Source organism: Manis javanica, chromosome 9 (assembly GCF_040802235.1).
Source record: "Manis javanica isolate MJ-LG chromosome 9, MJ_LKY, whole genome shotgun sequence".
Lineage (NCBI taxonomy): Eukaryota > Metazoa > Chordata > Mammalia > Pholidota > Manidae > Manis > Manis javanica.
This window is the reverse complement of record NC_133164.1, coordinates 59399164-59420934: the sequence shown is the minus strand read 5'-3', so window position 1 is coordinate 59420934 and position 21771 is coordinate 59399164. Positions and strand designations below refer to the sequence as shown.

At 36.4% G+C, this 21771-nt stretch overlaps 1 protein-coding gene across 14 annotated transcripts in view; it reads left to right on the top strand.

The window, feature by feature from the left end:
* Nucleotides 1-21771, top strand: part of CAB39L (calcium binding protein 39 like) — a 215585-nt gene that overhangs the window by 120236 nt on the left and 73578 nt on the right. For 13 of the 14 annotated variants that reach the window (XM_073212677.1, XM_073212675.1, XM_073212673.1 and 10 more), the window contains one exon: nt 8282-8425. In XM_073212677.1, the coding sequence (XP_073068778.1) occupies nt 8282-8425 (144 nt within the window). Of the gene's footprint in view, nt 1-8281; nt 8426-9573; nt 21769-21771 lie in introns of those variants that run through there. The other variant, XM_037025826.2, reaches the window with a different exon arrangement.

The following is a 21771-nucleotide window of genomic DNA, read 5'->3' as shown; positions in this document are numbered from 1 at the left end:
TCCTATCATCCCTTCCTTCCCATGTGCCCATTACCTTCACTGTCCTCTCAAGAAGTCTTCAGCCCTACCTTGTTCTCTTCACTCCTTAATATTTGTAAAGTGGTTAGAGCAGAGCCTAGCTCAGTAAGAAATAGATATGTTTCTTAAATAAAAATAAATTTTATAAAAAAATATTCCTCATATCTCCAGAGTTTAATTTCTAAAAGGTGTTGATCTATTCTAAATAAATAATTGGGACTAGGATAAGAAATAAACTTGTTCCTACTGGAGTGCATTCATATTTAAAAATAGAAGCCTGTTAATCCAGTGGATGTGTGATTGGAACAATATGTAATACAGACTCAGTAGGTAGTGAAGGCTGATGAGGGGATTCATCCCTCGCTGCTGTCTGCTGCCCGCAGCTCTCCACTCTGCAGCCTGCCTTCTCACATGTTCTCTGGCTAGAGACCTCTGCACTGTTCCCAGTGACACAGCAAGGAGCAACCGAGTTTGTATCTGGTATTAAAACTCTCTGATTTCAAACCAATTGTGTTTCCTAGTTATTTACAGATGCCCCAGCCCACTCATAGGCTTTTTTTCCTATAAATCCACCCAGACGTACTACATTGGCCACTATTCCTGCCTAAATTCGTTACAGTTGAGTGTCTCCAAACATTTTATTTATAATATGATAAAACCAAGCACTAGTTGGACAGTGAAAAAAATAGTAAAAGGCAGATAAAGTGTAGCTAAGAATGCAGAAATTCTTCAAATGCTTACTGAAGAGTTGGCTTTTTGTGAATGGTGGAAGCATTGCTAAAATTGTAACACTTATTCAAGGAAAGGGCTCATTAAATATTGCTTATTCTTTTTTTCAGTAGAAAAACATTGTTTTGGAGAGCACTGCTGCTGCAGTGTTGGCTTTTCCCTTTGAGAACTCAGGGTGGTAGCAGTATGTTCTATTCTGACATAACCATGTTTATATGTCCGGATTCTGTAATATTTCATTCATAAACATTTCATAACTTTGGGAAATGAGAGGCTAGTTTATTATAACAGCATATTTCCTTACAGTATTCTGTAAGTAATAAACAATATTAAACTAGACTATTTTCTGATTCCAAAGTAGTTGCTACCTGCTGTGTTTTGTTAAACATATTTTGAATTTTCCTGAACTATCTTGAGGTGCTTATATTCCTGTGTCAATAAAAAATAATTAACATTTGTTGTTGTTTGTCTTTTGGATGTTTGCCATCCTAACTGGTTTGAGGTGATATCTCATTGTGGTTTTAATTTGCATTTCTCTGATGATTAGCTATGTGGAGTATCTTTTCATGTGTCTGTTGGCCATCTGAATTTCTTCTTTGGAGAAGTGTCTGCTCAGCTCCTCTGCCCATTTTTTAATTGGATTATTTGCTTTTTGTTTGTTGAGGTGTGTGAGCTCTTTATATAATTTGGATGTCAACCCCTTATCAGATATGTCATTTATGAATATATTCCCCCGTACTGTAGGATGTCTTTTTGTTCTACTGATGTTGTCCTTTGCTGTACAGAAGCTTTTCAGTTTGATATAGTCCCACTTGTTCATTTTTGCTATTGTTTCCCTTGCCTGGGGAGACACATTCATGAAGAAGTTGCTCATGTTTATGTCCAAGAGATTTTTGCCTAATTTTTTTAAAGAGTTTTATGGTTTTTACATTCAGGTCTTTGATCCATTTTGAGTTTACTTTTTTGTGTGTGGGGTTAGACAATAATCCAGTTTCGTTCTCTTACACGTAGCTGTCCAGTTTTGCCAACACCAGCTGTTGAAGATGCTGACATTTCTGCATTGTATATCCATGGCTCCTTTATCATATATTAATTGACCAGGAACCCTCCTACACTGCTGATGGGAATATAAACGAGTTCAACCATTGTGGAAAGCAGTATGGAGGTTCCTCAAAAAACTAAGAATAGAAATACCATTTGACCCAGGAATTCCACTCCTAGCAATTTACCCTAAGAATGCAGCAGCCCAGTTTGTAAAAGACATGCACCCCTATGTTTATCGCAGCACTATTTACAATAGCCAAGAAATGGATGCAACCTATGTGTCCATCAGTAGATGAATGGATAAAGAAGATGAATGGATAAAGAAGATATACACAATGGAGTATTATTCACCCATAAGAAGAAAACAAATCCTACCATTTGTAACAACATGGATGGAGCTAAAGGGTATTATGCTCAGTGAAATAAGCCAGGCAGAGAAAGACAAGTATCAAATGATTTCACTCATGTGTGGAGTATAAGAATGAAGAAAAAACTGAAGGAACAAAACAGCTGCAGACTCACAGAACCCAAGAATGGACTAACAGTTACTAAAGGGAAAGGAACTGGGGAGGATGGGTGGGAAGGGAGGGATAAGGGGGAAAGGGGGCATTATGATTAGCACACATAATGTAGTGGGGACACAGTAATGATTCTATAGCATCTTACTATGCTGATGGACAGTGACTGTAATGGGGTATGTCAGGGGGACTTGATAATAGGGGGAGTCTAGTAACTGTAATGTTGTTCAAGTAATTGTACATTAACAATATCAAAATTAAAAAATAATTATTATTATTACAGAGAAATTCCTTTTCCTCATGTGACAAAGCTTAAGAATTTATTTTTTTATCTTCCTCAGAGGCCTGGCATTTAATTACTTGGTGGAAAGACTACAATTCAAAAGAAGCTTGGTCAGATTTGGGGGATTTTTGTGGTGCTGTTCAGTTTCATTAAAATACTAATAAAACTGATGATACAATGAGTTTTTTAAAAAACATTATTTCTATTTGCTGTGCATGGTTTTACATGTAGCATGAAGCCTGTAAAGTGAAATTTTTAAAAACTTTATTTTTACTGAAGTATCATTGATACACAATCTTATATTGGTTTCAAATATATAACACAATGTTTCAACAGTTACCCATATTACTAAATCCTTACCCCCACTAGTGTAGTTACTATCTGTCTATATAGAATGATATTACAGAATCATTGACTATATTCTCCATGCTGTGCTACTATCCCCGTGACCAACTTACATTATGATTGAGAATTTTTGTGCCCTTTTATCTCCCTCACCCTCCTTACCCACCCATCCCAACCCCTCCCCCATGGTAACCAACAGTCACGTCTCAATTTCTATGAATCTGATGCTGTTTTGTTCCTTCTGTTCTGCTTTGTCTTTATATTCCACAAATAAGTGAGACCATATGGTATTTGTCTTTCTCCACCTGGCTTATTTCACAGAGCATAATACCCTCTAGATCCATCCATGTTGTTGCAAATAGCAGGATTTCTTTTCTTATGGCTGAATAATACTCCATTGTGTATATGTACCACATCTTCTTTATCCTTTCATCTATTGACGGGCACTTAGGTTGTTTCCATATCTTAGCTATTGCAAACAGTGCGGCGATAAACATAGGGGCACATATATCATTTTGAATCAGGGATTTTGTTTTCTTCAGGTAAATTCCTATAAGTGCAATTACTGGGTCAAACGGTATTTCTATTTTTAGTTTTTTGAGGAACCTCCATACTACTTTCCACAGCAGTTGCACCAATTTGCCGTCCCACTAACAGTGTAGGAGGATTCCTATTTCTCTGCACCATCACCAGGATTTGTTATTTCTTTCTTTTGGATAGTGGCCACTCAACTGGTATGAGGTGATATCTCACTGTGGTTTTAATTTGCATTTCCTTGATGATTAGCTGTGTGAAGCATCTTTTCATGAGCTTATAGGCCCTTTGTATTTCTTCTTTGGAGAAGTGTCTGTTCAGCTTCTCTGCCCATTTTTATTTGGGTTATTTGGTTTTTGAGTGTGGAGCTATATGTGTTCTTTATATATTTTGGATGTTAACCCTTTATTGGATAAATCATTTATGTACATATTCTCCCATACCATAGGTTGCCTTTTTGTTCTACTGATGGTGTCCTTTGCTGTACAGAAACTTTTTAATTCGATGTAGTCCCACTTATTCATCTTTGATTGTGTTTCCCTTGCCCAAGAAGATGTGTCCAGGAAAAAATTGCTCATATTTATTTTCAAGAGCTTTTTGCCTATGTTTTTAAGAGTTTTATGGGTTCATGTCTTACATTCAGGTCTTTGATCCATTTCAATTTATTTTTGTGTATGGAGTTAGGCAGTAATCCAGTTTTATTCTCTTGTGTCCAGTTTTCCCAGCACCAGTTATTGAAGACACTGTCTTTTCCCCCATTTATTTTCATGGCTCCTTTATCACATATTAATTGACCATACATGCATAGGTTTATTTCTGTGCTCTCTATTCTGTTCCATTGATCTATGGGTCTGTTCTTGTGCCGGTACCATACTGTTTTGATTACTGTAGCATTGTAGTATAGCCTGAAGTCAGGGAGCATAATCCCCTCAGTTCTCTTGTTCTTTCTCAGGATTGCTTTGGCTATTTGGAGTCCTTTGTGGTTTCCACATAAATTTTAGAACTATTGTTCTAATTCATTGAAAAGTACTTTGGGTATTTTGCATTGAATATTTGAATTCCTTTGGACAGAATTGCCATGTAGACAATATTTCAACAGTTACCCAAAATACTAAATCCTTACCTTTACTATTTGTCAATATAGAATGATGTTACAAAATCATTGACTATATTCTCCATGGCTGTATTCTTCCTATCTGTGAGCATGGGATAGATTTCCATTTATTTGTGTCTTCTTTAATTTCTCTTATGAGTGTCTTATAGTTTTCAGAGTATAGGTCTTTCAACTCCTTGGGTAGGTTTCTTTCTATGTATTTTATTCTTTTTGATGAAATTGTAAATGGAGTTGTTTTCCTGATTTCTCTTTCTGCTAATTTGTTGTTAGTATAAAAGAATGAAATAGGTTTCTGTATATTAATTTTGTATTCTGCAACTTTGCTGAATTCAATTATTCTAATATTTTTTGGTGGAGTCTTTAGGGTTTTCTATACATAATATCATGTTGTCTGCAAATAGTGACAGTTTAACTTCTTCCTTACCAATTTGGATGCCTTTTATCTCTTTGTGTTGTCTGATTGCTGTGCTTAAGACCTCTAGTAGTATGTTGAATTAAAATGGTAAGAGTGGATATCCTTGTCTTTTTCCTGATCTTAGAGGAAAAGCTTTCAGCTTTTCACCATTAAGTATGTTGTTGGCTGTGGGTTTGTCATATGTGGCCTTTATTATGTTGAGGTATGTACCCTCTATGCCCATTTTGTTGAGAATTTTTATGCATGGATGTTGAATTTTGTCAGATACTTTTACAGCATCTATTGAGATGATCATGTGGTTTTATTCTTTTTGTTAATGTGGAAAATTAAATGTAAAGAAGTAAAATTTGAATTTCTTTCCATTTCCTCAGTATAATACTGCTTTATAATACTTTTTTCATAATGAAGTACAGCATTTTATGATTGGCTGTATTAATTAAAATAGATTAATATTTAATGGCTCTAAGAGTCAGTGTTGTTCACCACATGATTTAACACAATTGGTTGTTTCAGAAAAGCTGTAAAATTATGTTAGCAGTGGATAGATTAATTAGAATTTCTATATAGGCATCCCCACGTAATAAAAATTGAAATGACTTAATCTAAATTTTACTCATAAATGCCACATCAACAAATGTTTATTGAATGTGTGTGCATGTGAAAAATTTAAGGATAAATTTTTTAATGAAATTTCTTTGATGCTGAAAGACCTTTTGATATGTGTATGTATGTACTATATATATATATTTGTATATATAGCAATGTATATATTTGATTACATATTTTTATATAAATATATATCTTCAGATGTATATCTATAGAGAAGCTATAACTACATATAGATAGATTTCTCAATAAAGAAGTTTTATACATACACACACACACACACACACACCTATATATATCTTTGGAAGCTTTTTGTCAGTTTTACAACGCAGAAATGGTTTTTTGTTGTTGTTGTTGTTCTTAAATTTTAACTTCCTTCCTTCCTTCTAACCTTCCTTTCAGGTATTTCTGAAATACAGATGTCAAGGAAGACAGCACACCTATCTCCCTCTCACTAAGGGAGCTTAACCTTGGTGCTTCTCTCAAGCTGTAACCATTTCCTTGTCAGATTATCTCTTTATTAGTTAGACAAAGACAATTAGGTAAAACAAATAACTACCTCAGTGACTGGGTGAATTCAGGGTAAACCGTGAAAGGGGGGGTGCACAGTGAATGGCACTGTCAGGGCCTCTTATGGGGGCTGGTTACCTTTCATGTTGAGAACATATGTATGAAATGGATTGTAGTTTCTTGGCTGTGTGAATAAAGTGGAATTTTATCTGTCTTTGTAATGTCTTCTTCACAGATTACCTTCTGTGTTGGTTTATTCAATAATAAAACTACTTTTTTTCTTTTCTACATTTTGTGGACAGGATTCTGTGTTGGTAGGACTTTATTTCCCCAATGGTATCCACACATATCACAGTTAGGTTGTAAAGGGTACAAACACAAACAAGATCTGATAGATGCCGTTAAGGAGCCTACCTTCTAAAGAGGTCCACAAGTACCTCTAGACAACAAGGCAAAGGGAGTACAACTAGGAAAAAACAAAGACAGAGGGGATAGAGGTGAGTCAGCCTACGAGAAAAGCTAAATTCATAGAAACAACAAGAGAATTGTGGCTGCCGAGGGTGGGGGGTGGGAGAAATGGGAGGTGTTGGTCAATGGGTACCAACTATCAATTTTAAGATGAGTAAGTTCCAGACTCTAAGTTATAGCAATGACTACAATTAATAATGCATCATATAGTTAAACTTTGCTGAGAAGATCTTAAGCATTCTCACCACACACCAAAAGAAAAAGTTAACTGTGAGATGATGAATGTGCTAACTAACTTGGTTGTGGTAAATATTTCACAATATATACATATATCAAATCACTGTGATACACACTTTAAGTATATATGGTTTTGTCAGTTATATTTAAATAATACTACTAGGGAAAAAATTTGGAGCAAGGGTGGTAAAGCCAGAGAAGCAAAAGAATGAGGAAGACTGAGTAAGGGAGCAGTAGAAATGATTCCTGATCACAGAGGGCTTTGAATGCCATCCTAAACCCATAGGAATCCGGGGATTGTTTGTTTATCCATTCTCTTTATAAGCGGAGTTAGTAACATGAATAGGACTGATGCTCAGGAAGATTCTGTTCACATAGTGTGCAGAATGGATTGGGTGAAGGCAGAAGAGACCAGTTTGTGTGCTGTTTCAAGTCCAGAGGAGAAGTAGTGAAGGTTTAATGAGGATACTGGCAACAAAAGTGGAATGGAGGCTGTTTAAGACACTTAAAAACAGATGTTTGGTAGATCTTGGATATAGATTTGGTATGAGGAGCAAGAGAAAGACAGGAGCTGAAGAAGATTTCAGCTGTTTCCCCTATGGCTGGTAGATCATGAGGGAATAGCAATCATTGAATTGATAACTCTCTGGGATCCTGTTAGGAGAGCACTGATCCCATTCAGGAGGGCTCCACCCACGTATCCTAACCTCCCATGGCCCTTCCTCCTAATACCATCACACTGAGGGTTAGGATTTCAGTGTATAGATTTGGGGGTAGGGGTGGGGCCCCCCATAAACACTCAATTAATAACATGGAGTAATGCTGCATTTTTGAAACTATTAATTTGTCACCAGAAAATGTCATGCTTTACTTTCTTTAATAAAAACTTACTGCAGTAAACTTCATCTAGATTCAGAGTCAGTGATTTTTTTTTCTTGGCTATATTTCAGGTTTTGTCATAAAAATTAGGGGGGCAGTAAGAGTCACTTAACATGTTTTTCCAGTAAGATCCCTGAGTACATTTATTCAGGTAAAGGAGGTAACTGTGGAGTCCATTTTGTTACTCTTACGCTACCTCAGTGCCTAAGGAGCAGCACATCATTAGGAAGCAAGTTAATTTAAGTAAGTGGTGAAAAAATAATAAATTCATTTCTAGCTAGCCCTTGATGAGAGCTGCAGAAAGAGCTTTCTTAAGCTGCTACAATGACTGACTTTTAAAAAAAAGATTCAGAAATGCATTCAGCACTCACTTTAGCAAACCTGTTTGAAAAGATTAATAACTACTGCTTTCATGCCTGTGCTTTAAGATGCACTTAAGGATTCTTGCTTTTTTTCATGTCAACATTCTTAACCACATTTACATATTACATATTTTTTCACTGAGAAGAGTTCTGAGAAGAATATTTTGAATACGATTACTACCAGGTAGATTATAGCTTTGATTCTTTCTTTCTCTGTAGCTGCTAGGTGAACTGATCCTGGACCGACACAACTTTGCCATTATGACAAAGTATATCAGCAAGCCAGAGAACCTGAAGCTGATGATGAACCTCCTTCGAGATAAAAGCCCCAACATTCAGTTTGAAGCCTTTCATGTCTTTAAGGTAAAATGGAGGCTACAGAAATAATGTGGGCATTTGTTTGCAGTTTCAAAGGGCAAAACTCTCCATCCTTATTCTCTATGCTTGAGAGAAAATTCAAATAGGCAGTCTTTCTGTTGTGGATGACTTAGGTAAAATTTTAGAGTTACTTTAATGAAGACTTATTTGTTTGGAAAAGGTTTGCTGACTAATCCATGTGACTAAATTTTTTCATTTTTTTAACTGACAGAATAGACTGATACTTTCCCAAAAGTTACTGAAATAATCAGTGAATGAGCCAGAACCCAAACCCAGAGTGTCAGAATTTGAATGCTTTGCTTTCTGCCTTTTCTTTCTTTGAACCTTAAATGAAGCACCAAAGTACTGCTTACTTTTATTACTTATTTAGAAATGTTTCTAAAATTAATTTTTTATGAAAGAAAACTCACCCCAATAACACCTGCTTTTCCTTTTTAATATTTTTTCTTCAATACAAATACAATGAAATCACCTCCTAGAAACTGTACACAATAGATTTCTTTTTTTCTAAGTAGGTTAGGTGGGAGAAATCTAACCTGCAATTCCATACTCCTAACCCAACTATTGTAAAGATTTTAGTAAATTTTATTTCCTGTCCACATGTTTGAAAATGTTATTTTCTGCAGCTGTATTCACATTATACACAAAACTGGTAACTAATTTTATCATTTAATGCTCTAAGTGAACACTATTTCATTGTTGTATATACAGATTTTAGGGCCAGTAGTTTAATTGGCATCATAGTTTATCATTTGGTGTATTTATTCTAGTTTATTTGACTGTCCCTGTGTCACTAATATTTAGGTTATTTCCATTTTTTCTTACTGTAAGTAATGTGCAATGAGCATCTTTTTTTGTATCCAGCTAGTTTTTCCCATATTTTGGATTACTTTAAGATAGATATCTAGAGTAGAACTAAGGGTTCAGGAAGTTACAGGCTTTTTCCTTTATTGGCTTTATAATATATATTTCATGATTGAATTTATGTCTATAAACAGGAGGCATAGCAGTTTATAAGGCATGTAATTATTGCTTTGAGAAGAAAAAAAATGTTAGTCCGACTTTCAGCCAACAGATCTTTATCATCCAAAAAGCAGTTGAAATCCCAAATTAATTTATAAAATTCCATTCAGGTACATGCAAAATACCAACAGGACTGTTCCTGGAACTTGACAAGCTGATTCCAAAATGTGTGTGGTAGGACTACAGTTTTGAGGAAGAATGAGGTAGGGGAATCCACCCTCCCAGATGTTAAGATTTACTGTGAATTTACAGTAAATGAATACAGTATTGTGTTGGCACAGAGACAGATAAATAGAACAAAAAAAACCAGAGTAGAGGACCCAGAAACAAACCTGCGCAGATATAAAACTTGATATTTGACAGTGGAGAGATTACAAGTCAGTGAAGAAAAGGTTAACTGTTCAGTAAGTTGTTCTAGGGTAATGGATTATCCATAGAGAAAAACTTATCCACTGTACTCAAAAATAAGTTATAGGTAAAGATTTACACTTGAAAAGAAAAATGTTTTAACTTTTAGAAGACAAAATAGGAAACTTTATGATGCTGGGGAGGGAGGAATTCCTTTAAAAAGAATTTAAAATAGTGAAACATAAAGGGAAAAATAAATGTTTGACTACACTAAAATTTAAAACTTCTGATAAAAAGGACATCCTAAATAAAATGTAAAGATAGACTAGAATGTGATAAATATAACTGACAAATCATTTAGAAAAGACAAACAATTCATTAGAAGAATGGGAAAAGGATGCAAGTTGCTAATTTATAGATGAGGAAACTTGATTGGGCAATAAATAGGTGAAAATGCTCATCTAGTAATCATGAAAATGGCCATTAAAATATCAATCATTCTTCATATTGCCAAAAATAAATGTTTAAGTCTGACAATATCAAATTTTGGTAAGGTTGGTGGGCAGTAGGGGCTGTCACACACTGTAAATTGAAACAACCACTTTAGGGAGCAGTTTAGCAAAATAAATAATTGAAAGTGTGCCTAACCGTCAATCCTGAAATATCATTACTTGGTAGTTTCCTAAGACCCTTGCACATATGCATAAAGAATCATGTACAAAAATGTTTATTGCAACATTGTTTAGAAGGCGTAAAATGAGAAAAAAACAAATGGGCATCAATAGGAGAATAGGAAAATTAATTGTGCTATATTCAGACAATAGCATACAGTAATGGGTTAAAATTAATAGTTACATGGATCAGTGTGGATAAACCTCAGAAGCACTGAGTGGGATAAGCAAATGTTAAAAGGGTGTTATTTACTTAAAGTTGGAAAAGCATGCAAAACAGCATGTGTGGATTTTAAAAACCTTCATGGGAATGATAAATACCAAATTCAGGATAGCAGTCATTTCAGGGAGGGAGTAGGAAAAGAATTGTATTATGAAGAAGTAACCAACAGCCTTTAATCATATCTGTAATGTTTTACTTTATTAAAAAATCTGAAGACAAGTATGGCAAAAATTTTAGATTTTGGTAGTGTTGATAGTGGGAACACGAAGTCCAGTATGTTACTGCTCTGCTCTTCTCTGTTAGAACTACTTCATAAAAAATAAACACAAATTAGAGGAAAGAAAAATGGACTGCTATAGGACTGGAAAAGGTCTATACAGTCTAAATCTTAGACTTTCTCAAGATCCTTATAACTAGGGAAATTGTAGAAGGCTGTATGTCATGTCATTAAGCTCCCACAGAATTTTAATGTATCATCCTAGTTGCAAATAAGCTTCATATAATTTTGTTTGAAATGCAGTATTATAGAAGTAATCAGTGGGTGGCAAAAGAGAAATAACCTACTTCCATCCTTTGAGAAGCTCAGAATTTGGATCATCTAGTCATGGGAATGGGTAGGTGCATTTAAAAATAGCTGACTACTTGTTCACTTTTATGTGTATAAACTGGGCCTACCCTGTACCCTAACTATGTTCCTTCCACTGAAGTATAAGCTGAATTTTTTACCTGCCAAAAATAATATTTTGTTATTTAGAAAGAGTATCAGCTGAGTCTTAGAGTTCCTTCATAGTTCTTTACTAATAATTTTTCCAAAAACACTTTCCGTAAGGTGCAGAAAGTGTGAAACACATTGCTAAAAATGTCTTTGCCAGATGATTAGTGGCTGATTTTCCTTAGCCTGCTGATAAGTTCAAGGACTTAAATGACATGCTATTTCTTTTTTTTTTTTTCTGCTAGTGACATGGTGTGGTGGGAAAGCTCTGGGTGGAAGTCAAGAGACCTGGGCCTTTGTGTTGGTTAAATTGCCACCAGTGATTGAGCAAATCCGTCTGGATCTATTTCCTTACTTGTAAAATGAAGGAGTTAAAAGTCAAAAGTCTAGTTCAAAGATATTAAGTTCAGGAGATCTTTGTTTCTATGCTCTTGGATCTCCCAAAGATCTGTTAACCTCCTTAGTAGCAAAGGGAAGTTGCCACTTCACACCAGATGGTGTAGGGGAGGAGGGGGCTGTGCCTTTTGGTTCACCTCTCAGAGCTGCTGGTACTCCGCATGGCCACTGCCAAGTAGGTCCTGAGTGTGCCGTTCTGTCACTCAGATCCTAGCAGTTGGCCACAATAGCTATTTTCATGAAAACAAGAAGCTCCACCCTAGCTTATTCCAGAATTCAAAGGCCAGCTTGACAATTCACCTTAAAAAAGTATACAGGGCAAAAAACATCCTAGTTGAGAACAATTTCCATGTGGTCTTACTGAAAAGTATGGAGAATTGCAGATTAATTTGGTGACAGGCTAACCATGAATTACCCACTTTCTTAGGAACCCATTTTTTACCAGGCCAACAACTCTAGGCACAGTGTTCCAAATCTAAGTCTGCTGATGGGGAAAGAGATTGAGACCAAATGAATTTAGGAATTGACCATTTAATAATAATGATTATTCTAACAATTTGAACAGTAAACTGAAAAAGTTTAACACTAAAGTGAAAAAAGAAAATATCAGCTTAATGTTTTATCAACTATGTTTAGTGTAGAATGTTCAACTTTATCATGTCCTCATTTGAAGTTATTGTGCCCCTTTTGTTTATTTAACAGAGACAAAGGAAAAAAGTGAAAACCTGTAATTAAAACTTTCCTTCTCCTTTCTACTCTTTAAAAGTTCATAAACAATACTCAAATAACATGTTAATAGAGGTTTGCAATAGGTATTTGTGACCAACTTTAGCAATATCACCAAACAAGTATATAAATAAATTACTTCTAACTCAGTTTCATAATACTGGTGCTGAATATTTATAATAGTATTACTTACTTTAAAAAATATGTCTTTAGTAGTATGTGAGGAAAGTGAAGACTCTATTTAAAGTTTCTGAACATTATTAGAAGAAATATTTTAAAAGTTATTTTCAAGGCAGAGGCAAGATGGTGATGTGAGTAGGACAGTGGGAATCTCCTCCCAAAAACATATATATTTTTGAAAATACACCAAATACAACTAATCCTAAAAGAGAGACCAGAAGAGACAGGACAACAGCCAGACTACATCCACACCTGCAAAAACCCAGCACCTGGTGAAAGGGGTAAGATACAAGCCCCAGCCCGGCAGAAGCCAAGTGCCCCTCCCCCAGCTCCCGGTGGGAGGAGAGGAGTTGGATCTGGGAGGGAGAGGGAGCCCAGGACTGCTAAACACCCAGCCCTAGACATCCACACCAGAGCACAGACACAGTGCATGCGTACAGTGCTGGAAACTAAGGAAACAGAACAGCAAGACCTGTGAGCGGGTCCCGAAGCCAGTGCCCCTGTGACAAAGAAAAGTGAGTGCTTTTTGAAAGTCTTAAAGGGACAGGGACCCCACAGCTGGATAGAAGCATCCCAGGTCACAGTCCAGCACCTGGAAATTCCAGGCAACTCCAGGCGCACTAACCCCCTGGGCAACAGCTCTGAGACCCCCAACGGAGGTAAACAGCCAAACAGCCCCCTGTCCATTACCCCTCTGGGGCTCCGCCATAGCAGAGCAGCAGCCTGAGGCTGGCCATGACCACAGCAAGGGAGCTTCCTCCATACCGGCCGGGCAAGCCACTAGGTGTCGCAGTTGTCCCATTAAAGAAAGACCAGAAGCAAATGGAAAGCCTTGGCTCTCCCAGCTGACAGATGAGTCAATAGCTCACCATTGCACCTATCAACATGAAAAGGCAAAAAAATGTAATCCAGACAAGACTAACCCAGAGAGCTTCGACATCTTCTACATCTTCCCCTGAGAAGGAACCTGGGGAGATAGATTTAATCAGTCTTCCTGAAAAAGAATTCAAAACAAAAGTCATAACCATGCTGATGGACTTGCAGAGAAATATGCAAGAACTAAGGAGGGAGAATACAGAAATAAAACAATCTCTGGAAGGACTTCAAAACAGAATGGACGAGATGCAAGAGAACATTAATGGACTAGAAAACAGAGAACAGGAACGCAGAGAAGCTGATGCACAGAGAGATAAAAGGATCTCCAGGAATGAAAGAATTTTAAGAGAACTGTGTGACCAATGGAAATGGAACAATATACACATTATAGGGATACCAGAAGAAGAAGAGAGAAAAAAGGGATAGAAAGTGACTTTGAAGAAATAATTGCTGAAAACTTCCCCAAACTAGGGGAGGAAATAGCCTCTCAGACCACAGAGGTACACAGAACTCCCATGACAAGGGATCCAAGGAGGGCAACACCAAGACACATAATGATTAAAATGGCAAAGATCAAAGACAAGGACTAAGTATTAAATGCAGCCAGAGAGAAAAAAAAGGTCACCTACAAAGAAAAACCCATCAGGCTATCATCAGACTTCTCAACAGAAACCCTACAGGCCAGAAGAGAATGGCATGATATACTTAATGCAATGAAACAGAAGGGCCTTGAACCAAGAATACTGTATCCAGCACGATTATCATTTAAATATGAAGGAGGGATTAAACAGTTCCCAGACAAGCAAAAGTTGAGGGAATTTGCCTCCCACAAACCACCTCTACAGGGCATCTTACAGGGACTGCTCTAGATGGGAGCACTCCTAAAAAGAGCACAGAACAAAACACCCAACATATGAAGAAGGGAGGAGGAGGAATAAGAAGGGAAAGAAATAAAGAATCATCAGACTGTGTTTATAATAGCTCAATAAGTGAGATAAGTGAGACAGTAAGATAGTGAAGAAGCTAAACTTGAACCTTTGATAACCACAAACTTACAGCCTGAAATGGCAATAAGTACATACCTTTCAAAAATCACCCTAAATGTAAATGGACTGAATGCACCAATCAAAAGGCACAGAGTAATAGAATGGATAAAAAAGCAAGACCCATCCATATGCTGCTTACAAGAGACTCACCTCAAACCCAAAGACATGCCCAGACTTAAAGTCAAGGGATGGAAAAAGATATTTCATGCAAACAACAACGAGAAAAAAGAAGGTGTTGCAATACTAGTATCAGACAAAATAGACTTCAAAATAAAGTAAGAAAAGATAAAGAAGGACATTACATAATGATAAAGGGCTCAGTCCAACAGGAGGATATAACCATTATAAATATATATGCACCCAATACAGGAGCACCAACATATGTGAAACAAATACTAACAGAATTAAAGGAGGAAATAGAATGCAATGCATTCATTCTGGGAGACTTCAACACACCACTCACTCCAAAGGACAGATCCACCAGGCAGAAAATAAGTAAGGACACAGAGGCACTGAACAACACACTAGAACAGATGGACCTAATAGACATCTGTAGAACTCTACATACAAAAGCAACAGGATACACTTTCTTCTCAAGTGCACATGGAACATTCTCCAGAATAGACCACATACTAGGCCACAAAAAGAGCCTCAGTAAATTCCAAAAGATTGAAATCCTACCAACCAACTTTTCAGACCACAAAGGCATAAAACTAGAAATAAACTGTACAAAGAAAGCAAAAAGGCTAACAAACACATGGAGGCTTAACAACACGCTCCTAAATAATCAATGGATCAATGACCAAATCAAAATGGAGATCCAGCAATATATGGAAACAAATGACAACAGCAACACAAAGCCTCAACTTCTGTGGGATAGAGCAAAGGCAGTCTTAAGAGGAAAGTATATAGCAATCCAGGCATATTTAAAGAAGGAAGAACAATCCCAAATGAATGGTCTAATGTCACAATTATTGAAATTGGAAAAAGAAGAACAAATGAGGCCTAAGGTCAGCAGAAGGAAAGACATAATAAAGATTAGAGTAGAAATAAATAAAATTGAGAAGAATAAAACAATAGCAAAGATCAATGAAACCAAGAGCTGGTTCTTTGAGAAAATAAACAAAATAGATAACCCTCTAGCCAGACTTAATTAAGAGGAAAAGAGAGTCAACACAAATCGACAGAATCAGAAACGAGAAAGGAATAATCATGACAGACCCCACAGAAATACAAAGATTTATTAGAGAGTACTATGAAAACCTATATGCTAACAAGCTGGGAAACCTAGGAGAATTGGACAACTTCCTAGAAGAATACAACCTTCCAAGACTGACCCAGAAAGGAACAGAAAATCTAAACAAATTACCAGCAACGAAATTGAAGCGGTAATGAAAAAACTACCAAGGAACAAAACCCCCAGGCCAGATGGATTTACCTCGGAATTCTATCACACTGACAGAGAAGACATAATACCCATTCTCCTTGAAGTTTTCCAAAAAAAAGAAGAGGATGGAATACTCCCAAACTCATTCTATGAAGCCAACATCACCCTATTACCAAAACCAGGCAAAGACTCCACCAAAAAAGAAAACTACAGACCAATATCCCTGATGAACATAGATGCAAAAATACTCAACAAAATATTAGCAAGTACCTCAACATAATAAAGGCCATATATGATAAACCTACAGCCAACATCATACTGAACAGCGAGAAGCTGAAAGCTTTTCCTCTGCAATCGGGAACAAGACAGGGATGCCCACTATTCCCATTGTTATTCAGCATAGTACTGGAGGTCCTAGCCACAGCAATTAGACAAAACAAAGAAATACAAGGAATCCAGATTGGTAAAGAAGAATTTAAACTGTCACTATTTGCCGATGACATGATATCATACACAAAAAACCCTAAAGACTCCACTCCGAAACTACTAGAGCTTATATCGGAATTCAGCAATGTTGCAGGATACAAAATTAACACACAGAAATCTGTGGCTTTCCTATACACTAACAATAAACTAATAGAGAAATCAGGAAGACAATTCCATTCACAATAGCATCAAAAAGAATAAAATACCTAGGAATAAATGTAACCAAGGAAGTGAAAGACCTATACCCTGAAAACTACAAGTCACTCTTAAGAGAAAGTAAAGAGGTCATTAACAAATGGAAACTCATCCCATACTCTTGGCTAGGAAGAATCAATATCGTCAAAATGGCCATCCTGCCCAAAGCAATATACAGATTTGATGCAATCCCTATGAAATTACCAACAGCTTTCTTCAATGATCTGGAACAAATAGTTCAAAAATTCATATGGAAACACCAAAGACCCCGAATAGCTAAAGCAATCCTGAGAAGGAAGAATAAAGTGGGGGGGGATCTCGCTCCCCAACTTCAAGCTCTACTACAAAGCCACAGTAATCAAGACAATTTGGTACTGGCACAAGAACAGAGCCGCAGACCAATGGAACAGAATAGAGACTCCAAACATTAACCCAAACATATATGGTCAACTAATATTCGATAAAGGGGCCAAGAACATACAATGGGGAAATGACAGTCTCTTCAACAGATGGTGCTGGCAAAACTGGACAGCTACATGTAAGAGAATGAAACTGGATCACTGTCTAACCCCATACACAAAAGTAAATTCGAAATGGATCAAAGACTTGAATGTAAGTCATGAAACAATAAAACTCTTAGAAAAGAGCATAAGCAAAAATCTCTTAGACATAAACATGAGTGACCTCTTCTTGAACATATCTCCCTGGGCAAGGGAAACAAATGCGAAAATGAACAAATGGGACTATATCAAGCTGAAAAGCTTCTGTACAGCAAAGGACACCATCAATAGAACAAAAAGGTATCCAACAGTATGGGAGAATATATTCGAAAATGACAGATCTGATAAAGGGTTGACATGCAAAATATATAAAGAGCTCACACACCTCAACAATCAAAAAGCAAATAATCCAATTAAAAAATGGGCAGCAGAGCTGAATAGACAGTTCTCTAAAGAAGAAACTCAGTTGGCCAACAGACACATGAAAAGATGCTCCACATCGCTTCTCATCAGAGAAATGCATATTAAAACCACAATGAGATATCATCTCACACCAGTAAGGATGGCTACCATCGAAAAGACAGACAACAACAAATGTTGGCGAGGTTGTGGAGAAAGGGGAACCCTCCTACACTGCTGGTGGGATTGTAAAATAGTTCAACCATTGTGGAAAGCAGTATGGAGGTTCCTCAAAATGCTCAAAATATAAATACCATTTGACCCAGGAATTCCACTTCTAGGAATTTATCCTAAGAATGGAGCACTCCAGTTTGAAAAATACAGATGCACCCCTATGTTTATCGCTTCACTGTTTACAATAGCCAAGATATGGAATCAACCTAAATGTCCATCAGTTGATGAATGGATAAGGAAATGTGGTACATATACACAATGGCATATTACTCAGTCATAAGAAAAAAAACAAATCCTACCATTCGCAACAACATGGATGGAGCTAGAGGGTATTATGCTTAGTGAAATAAGCCAGGTGGAGAAAGACAAGTACCAAATGATTTCACTCATATGTGGAGTATAAAAACAAAAGAAAACTGAAGGAACAAAACAGCAGGAGAAGCATAGAACCCAAGAATGGACTAATAGTTACCAAAGGGAAAGGGACTGGGGAGGATGGGTGGGAAGGGAGGGCTAAGGTTGGGAAGAAAAGAAAGGGGGCATTACAATTAGCATGTATAGTGTTGGGAGGGCTGTGCAATGCAGAGAAGACAAGTAGTGATTTTATAGCATCTTACTATGCTGAAGGACAGTGACTGTGAATGAAGATGTGGGGTGGGCTTGGTGAAGGGTGGTGCCTAGTAAACATAATGTCCTTCATGTAATTGTAGTTTAAGGATACCAAAATAAAAAATAAAAAAATAAAAATTTATTTTCCCATATAATTTTGAGTAAATATATAGTTTCCTACATAGTTTCCACAATTAGGTATACTAGGTAGACCCCGAAGAGTTGAATTGCAAAACACCAAAGCAGTTGTAATAACAGTAATGTCTATTAATGATCCTGACTATATCTTAAATTGTGATTGGCTCATCTAATGTAAGAAAAAGCTACAAATGTTAAAAACCTATTATTCAGTGAAAAAGTACTTTGAAAACTAGTGTGCAAAGAATGCAAGCCCAGTTTTGTCTAAAATATATGTACATATAGCTATATGCACACACAAAAAAAGTTAGAAGGATGTGCACCAAATATTCACAGTGGTTATCTTTGTGTGGAGGAATTACTAAAGTGAGTTTTATTTTTATTTTCTTCTTTGTGTCTTCTCTTTTTCCCTAGTTTACCACTGGTATCACTTTTATAATCAGAATAATGGTAAGGATGGAGGATTTCAGGAGGTTCTAGAGATTTCTAGAGCACCCTGAAATTCCTGTCTGCTCCCTCATCCATCCTCCCTCCCTGCACAGGCAGCAGGGCCTGGGCTGGCCAGTTGCGTGCCCCTTAGACTCCAACGAGCTGTCAGAGGCAGGGTCGGGCCCTTCTTTCTTAAACAGGAAAACGCTACCTGTCTCTGGTCAGTACAAACAAATATTGTGTCAAAATATTCTAAACATTGTGCTGTTCAAATTTGTATTTGTTTGGGATAGTGAACATTAGGAAAGGAAAGGTCTTATTTCTACTTCCACAGATGGAATTTTTATTTGGGGAACCTCCATGTAACTGTAACAGGAGCCGCAATTTCAAATCCCATTGTACAAAGCATTCCAGACTTACAGCATGCCTCATCAGCAGTAAGGTTAACAAAGCAGAAGACTAGCGTTCCAATACCTTGTCCAGCACAAATCCCTCTTGACAAAATAGAATTTGAAATGAAATGAATGAATACATGTGTAAAGCATGCTTCTTTGTTTCTCATAAAAAGCATTCAGGTTTAAAGTAGAGAGCAAAGTATTCTTAGTTTTCTGAGCTAAAAAATATTTGATTTGTGGTCATGGTATTTGCCTTCCTCTAACCATGCTTGAGAAGTCTCTAAGTCACAGTTCTGAGACATGTGTAAATAAAGGGATACAGCCAATAAGACCATTCTAAAAAGAGAAGACACTGGTAGTTTCATTTGTTTAACTTGCTTGGGGGTGGTTTGAAAATAGCATTAAAAAAAATATGTACAGCAGAGAGAACTCCATGATGGACATAATATTCAAAGATTTGATTCCTCATACCTGCATTCAGAAGTGTGTTCCTTATGATAAATGGTTCATCTCAAGCCTTTAATAGGGCCTTTCAGGGTCCCAGCTGCCCAGAGGGACTCATCAACTATTGCATTAGTTGCCTCTAATCAGCAACTACCTTTAGAGGCAGAAGAATTCAAGAGTCATAAAAATAAAAATAGAGAAAATTTTAAAACCTGAAAATGAATTTAACATTTTTTGGGTGTACAGTGTGTGAATTCAGTAGAGTTGATCCAGTAATGCCTATCTGCAAATTTCACCACATTTTACATTTATTTTGAATTGAAACTTAGAAGCTTAGTTTCTCCAATATATTTAACCTTTTTTTAAAGGAAAGATTTGTTTATGGGTTATTTATGTAGTTACCACAAAATGCCAGAGAATTTCTCACTAAAACTTCACAGCAACTTCCTTGTAAACAAATGGCAACCAGAGGAGTCACACATTTGGCTCCAGCATATAATTTCCTAACACACTGATAGGCATTATATAAACATCAGGCATTCATGTAAGAATGTAAACCAGCTGGGGTACCTCTTTTTATAAGTAATAATTGTAGTTTATTGTAGTAAAAATCACATAACATAAAATTATGTATTTTTTGTATGAACATAAAATTCACAATTGTAACCATTTTTAAATGTACAATTCAGCAACACTTAGTATATTTACAGTGTTGGGTAACTGTCACCACTACCTAGTTCCAGAACTTTTCATCACCCCAAAGGAAACCCTGTACCTATTAAACAATTTTTCCTCATTTTCCCTTATCCCCTGGTAACCACAACTACTAAACTACTTTTGGTGTCTAGATTTGCCTATTCTGGACATTTCATATAAATGGAATTACACAATATGTGGCCGTTTTTGTCTGATTTCCTTCACCAGCATAATGTTTTCAAGGTTTATCCATGTCATAGCATGATGGGTGTTTCATTACTTTATGTGGCTGAATAATATTCCATTGTATGGATATGCCACAATTTGTTTATCCATTCATCAGCTGATGGACTTTTCACTACTGTGAATAGTGCTTCTATGAACATTCATGTACAAGTTTTTATTTGTCAGTTCTTTTGGTCCATACCTAGGAATGGAATTGCTCAGTAATTCAGTGTGTATCTTAACTGAGGTACTGCCAAACTGTTCCACAGAAGCTACTCCATTTTACATTCCCACTAGCAATTGTACAGGGTTACTGTTACTCCCTTTCCTCACCAATACTTGTATTGTCAGTTTTATTTTATTGTAGCCATCCTAGTGGGAATAAAGTGCTATCTCATTGTGATTTTGGTTTGCATTTCCCTGATGACTAAGGATGTTGAACATTTTTTCATATCCTCTTTGGCCATTCATGTCTTTTTTGGAAAAATATCTGTTCGGGTCCTTTGCCCCTTTTTTAAAAAGGGTTGCTTGTCTTTTTGTTCTTGAGTTATTTTCATATATTCTGGATACTAATCACTGATCATATATATAATTTGCAAATATTTTCTCCCTTCTGTGTGTCTTCTCACTCTCTTGATAGTGTCCTTTGATACATAAAATTTAAATTTTAATGAAATTCAATTTATTGATTTTGTCCTTTGTTATTCATGGTGTCACAGCTAAGAAACCATCACCGAACCCAAGGTCATGAAGACTTACCAATATATTTTTCCTCTAACAGTTGTATTAGCACTTATATTTAGATCTTTAATTAATTTGAATTCATTTTTGTTTATAAATGTAAGATAAATGCCTAACTTCATTATTTTGCATGTGGATATTCCATTTTGAAGCTGTCCCATGTTGAGTGCCTTTTTATCATGAAAAAGAACGGGGTTTTTGTCAATACTTTCTCTGCATCAGTTGAAATGAATGTGTTGTTTTTCTTCATTG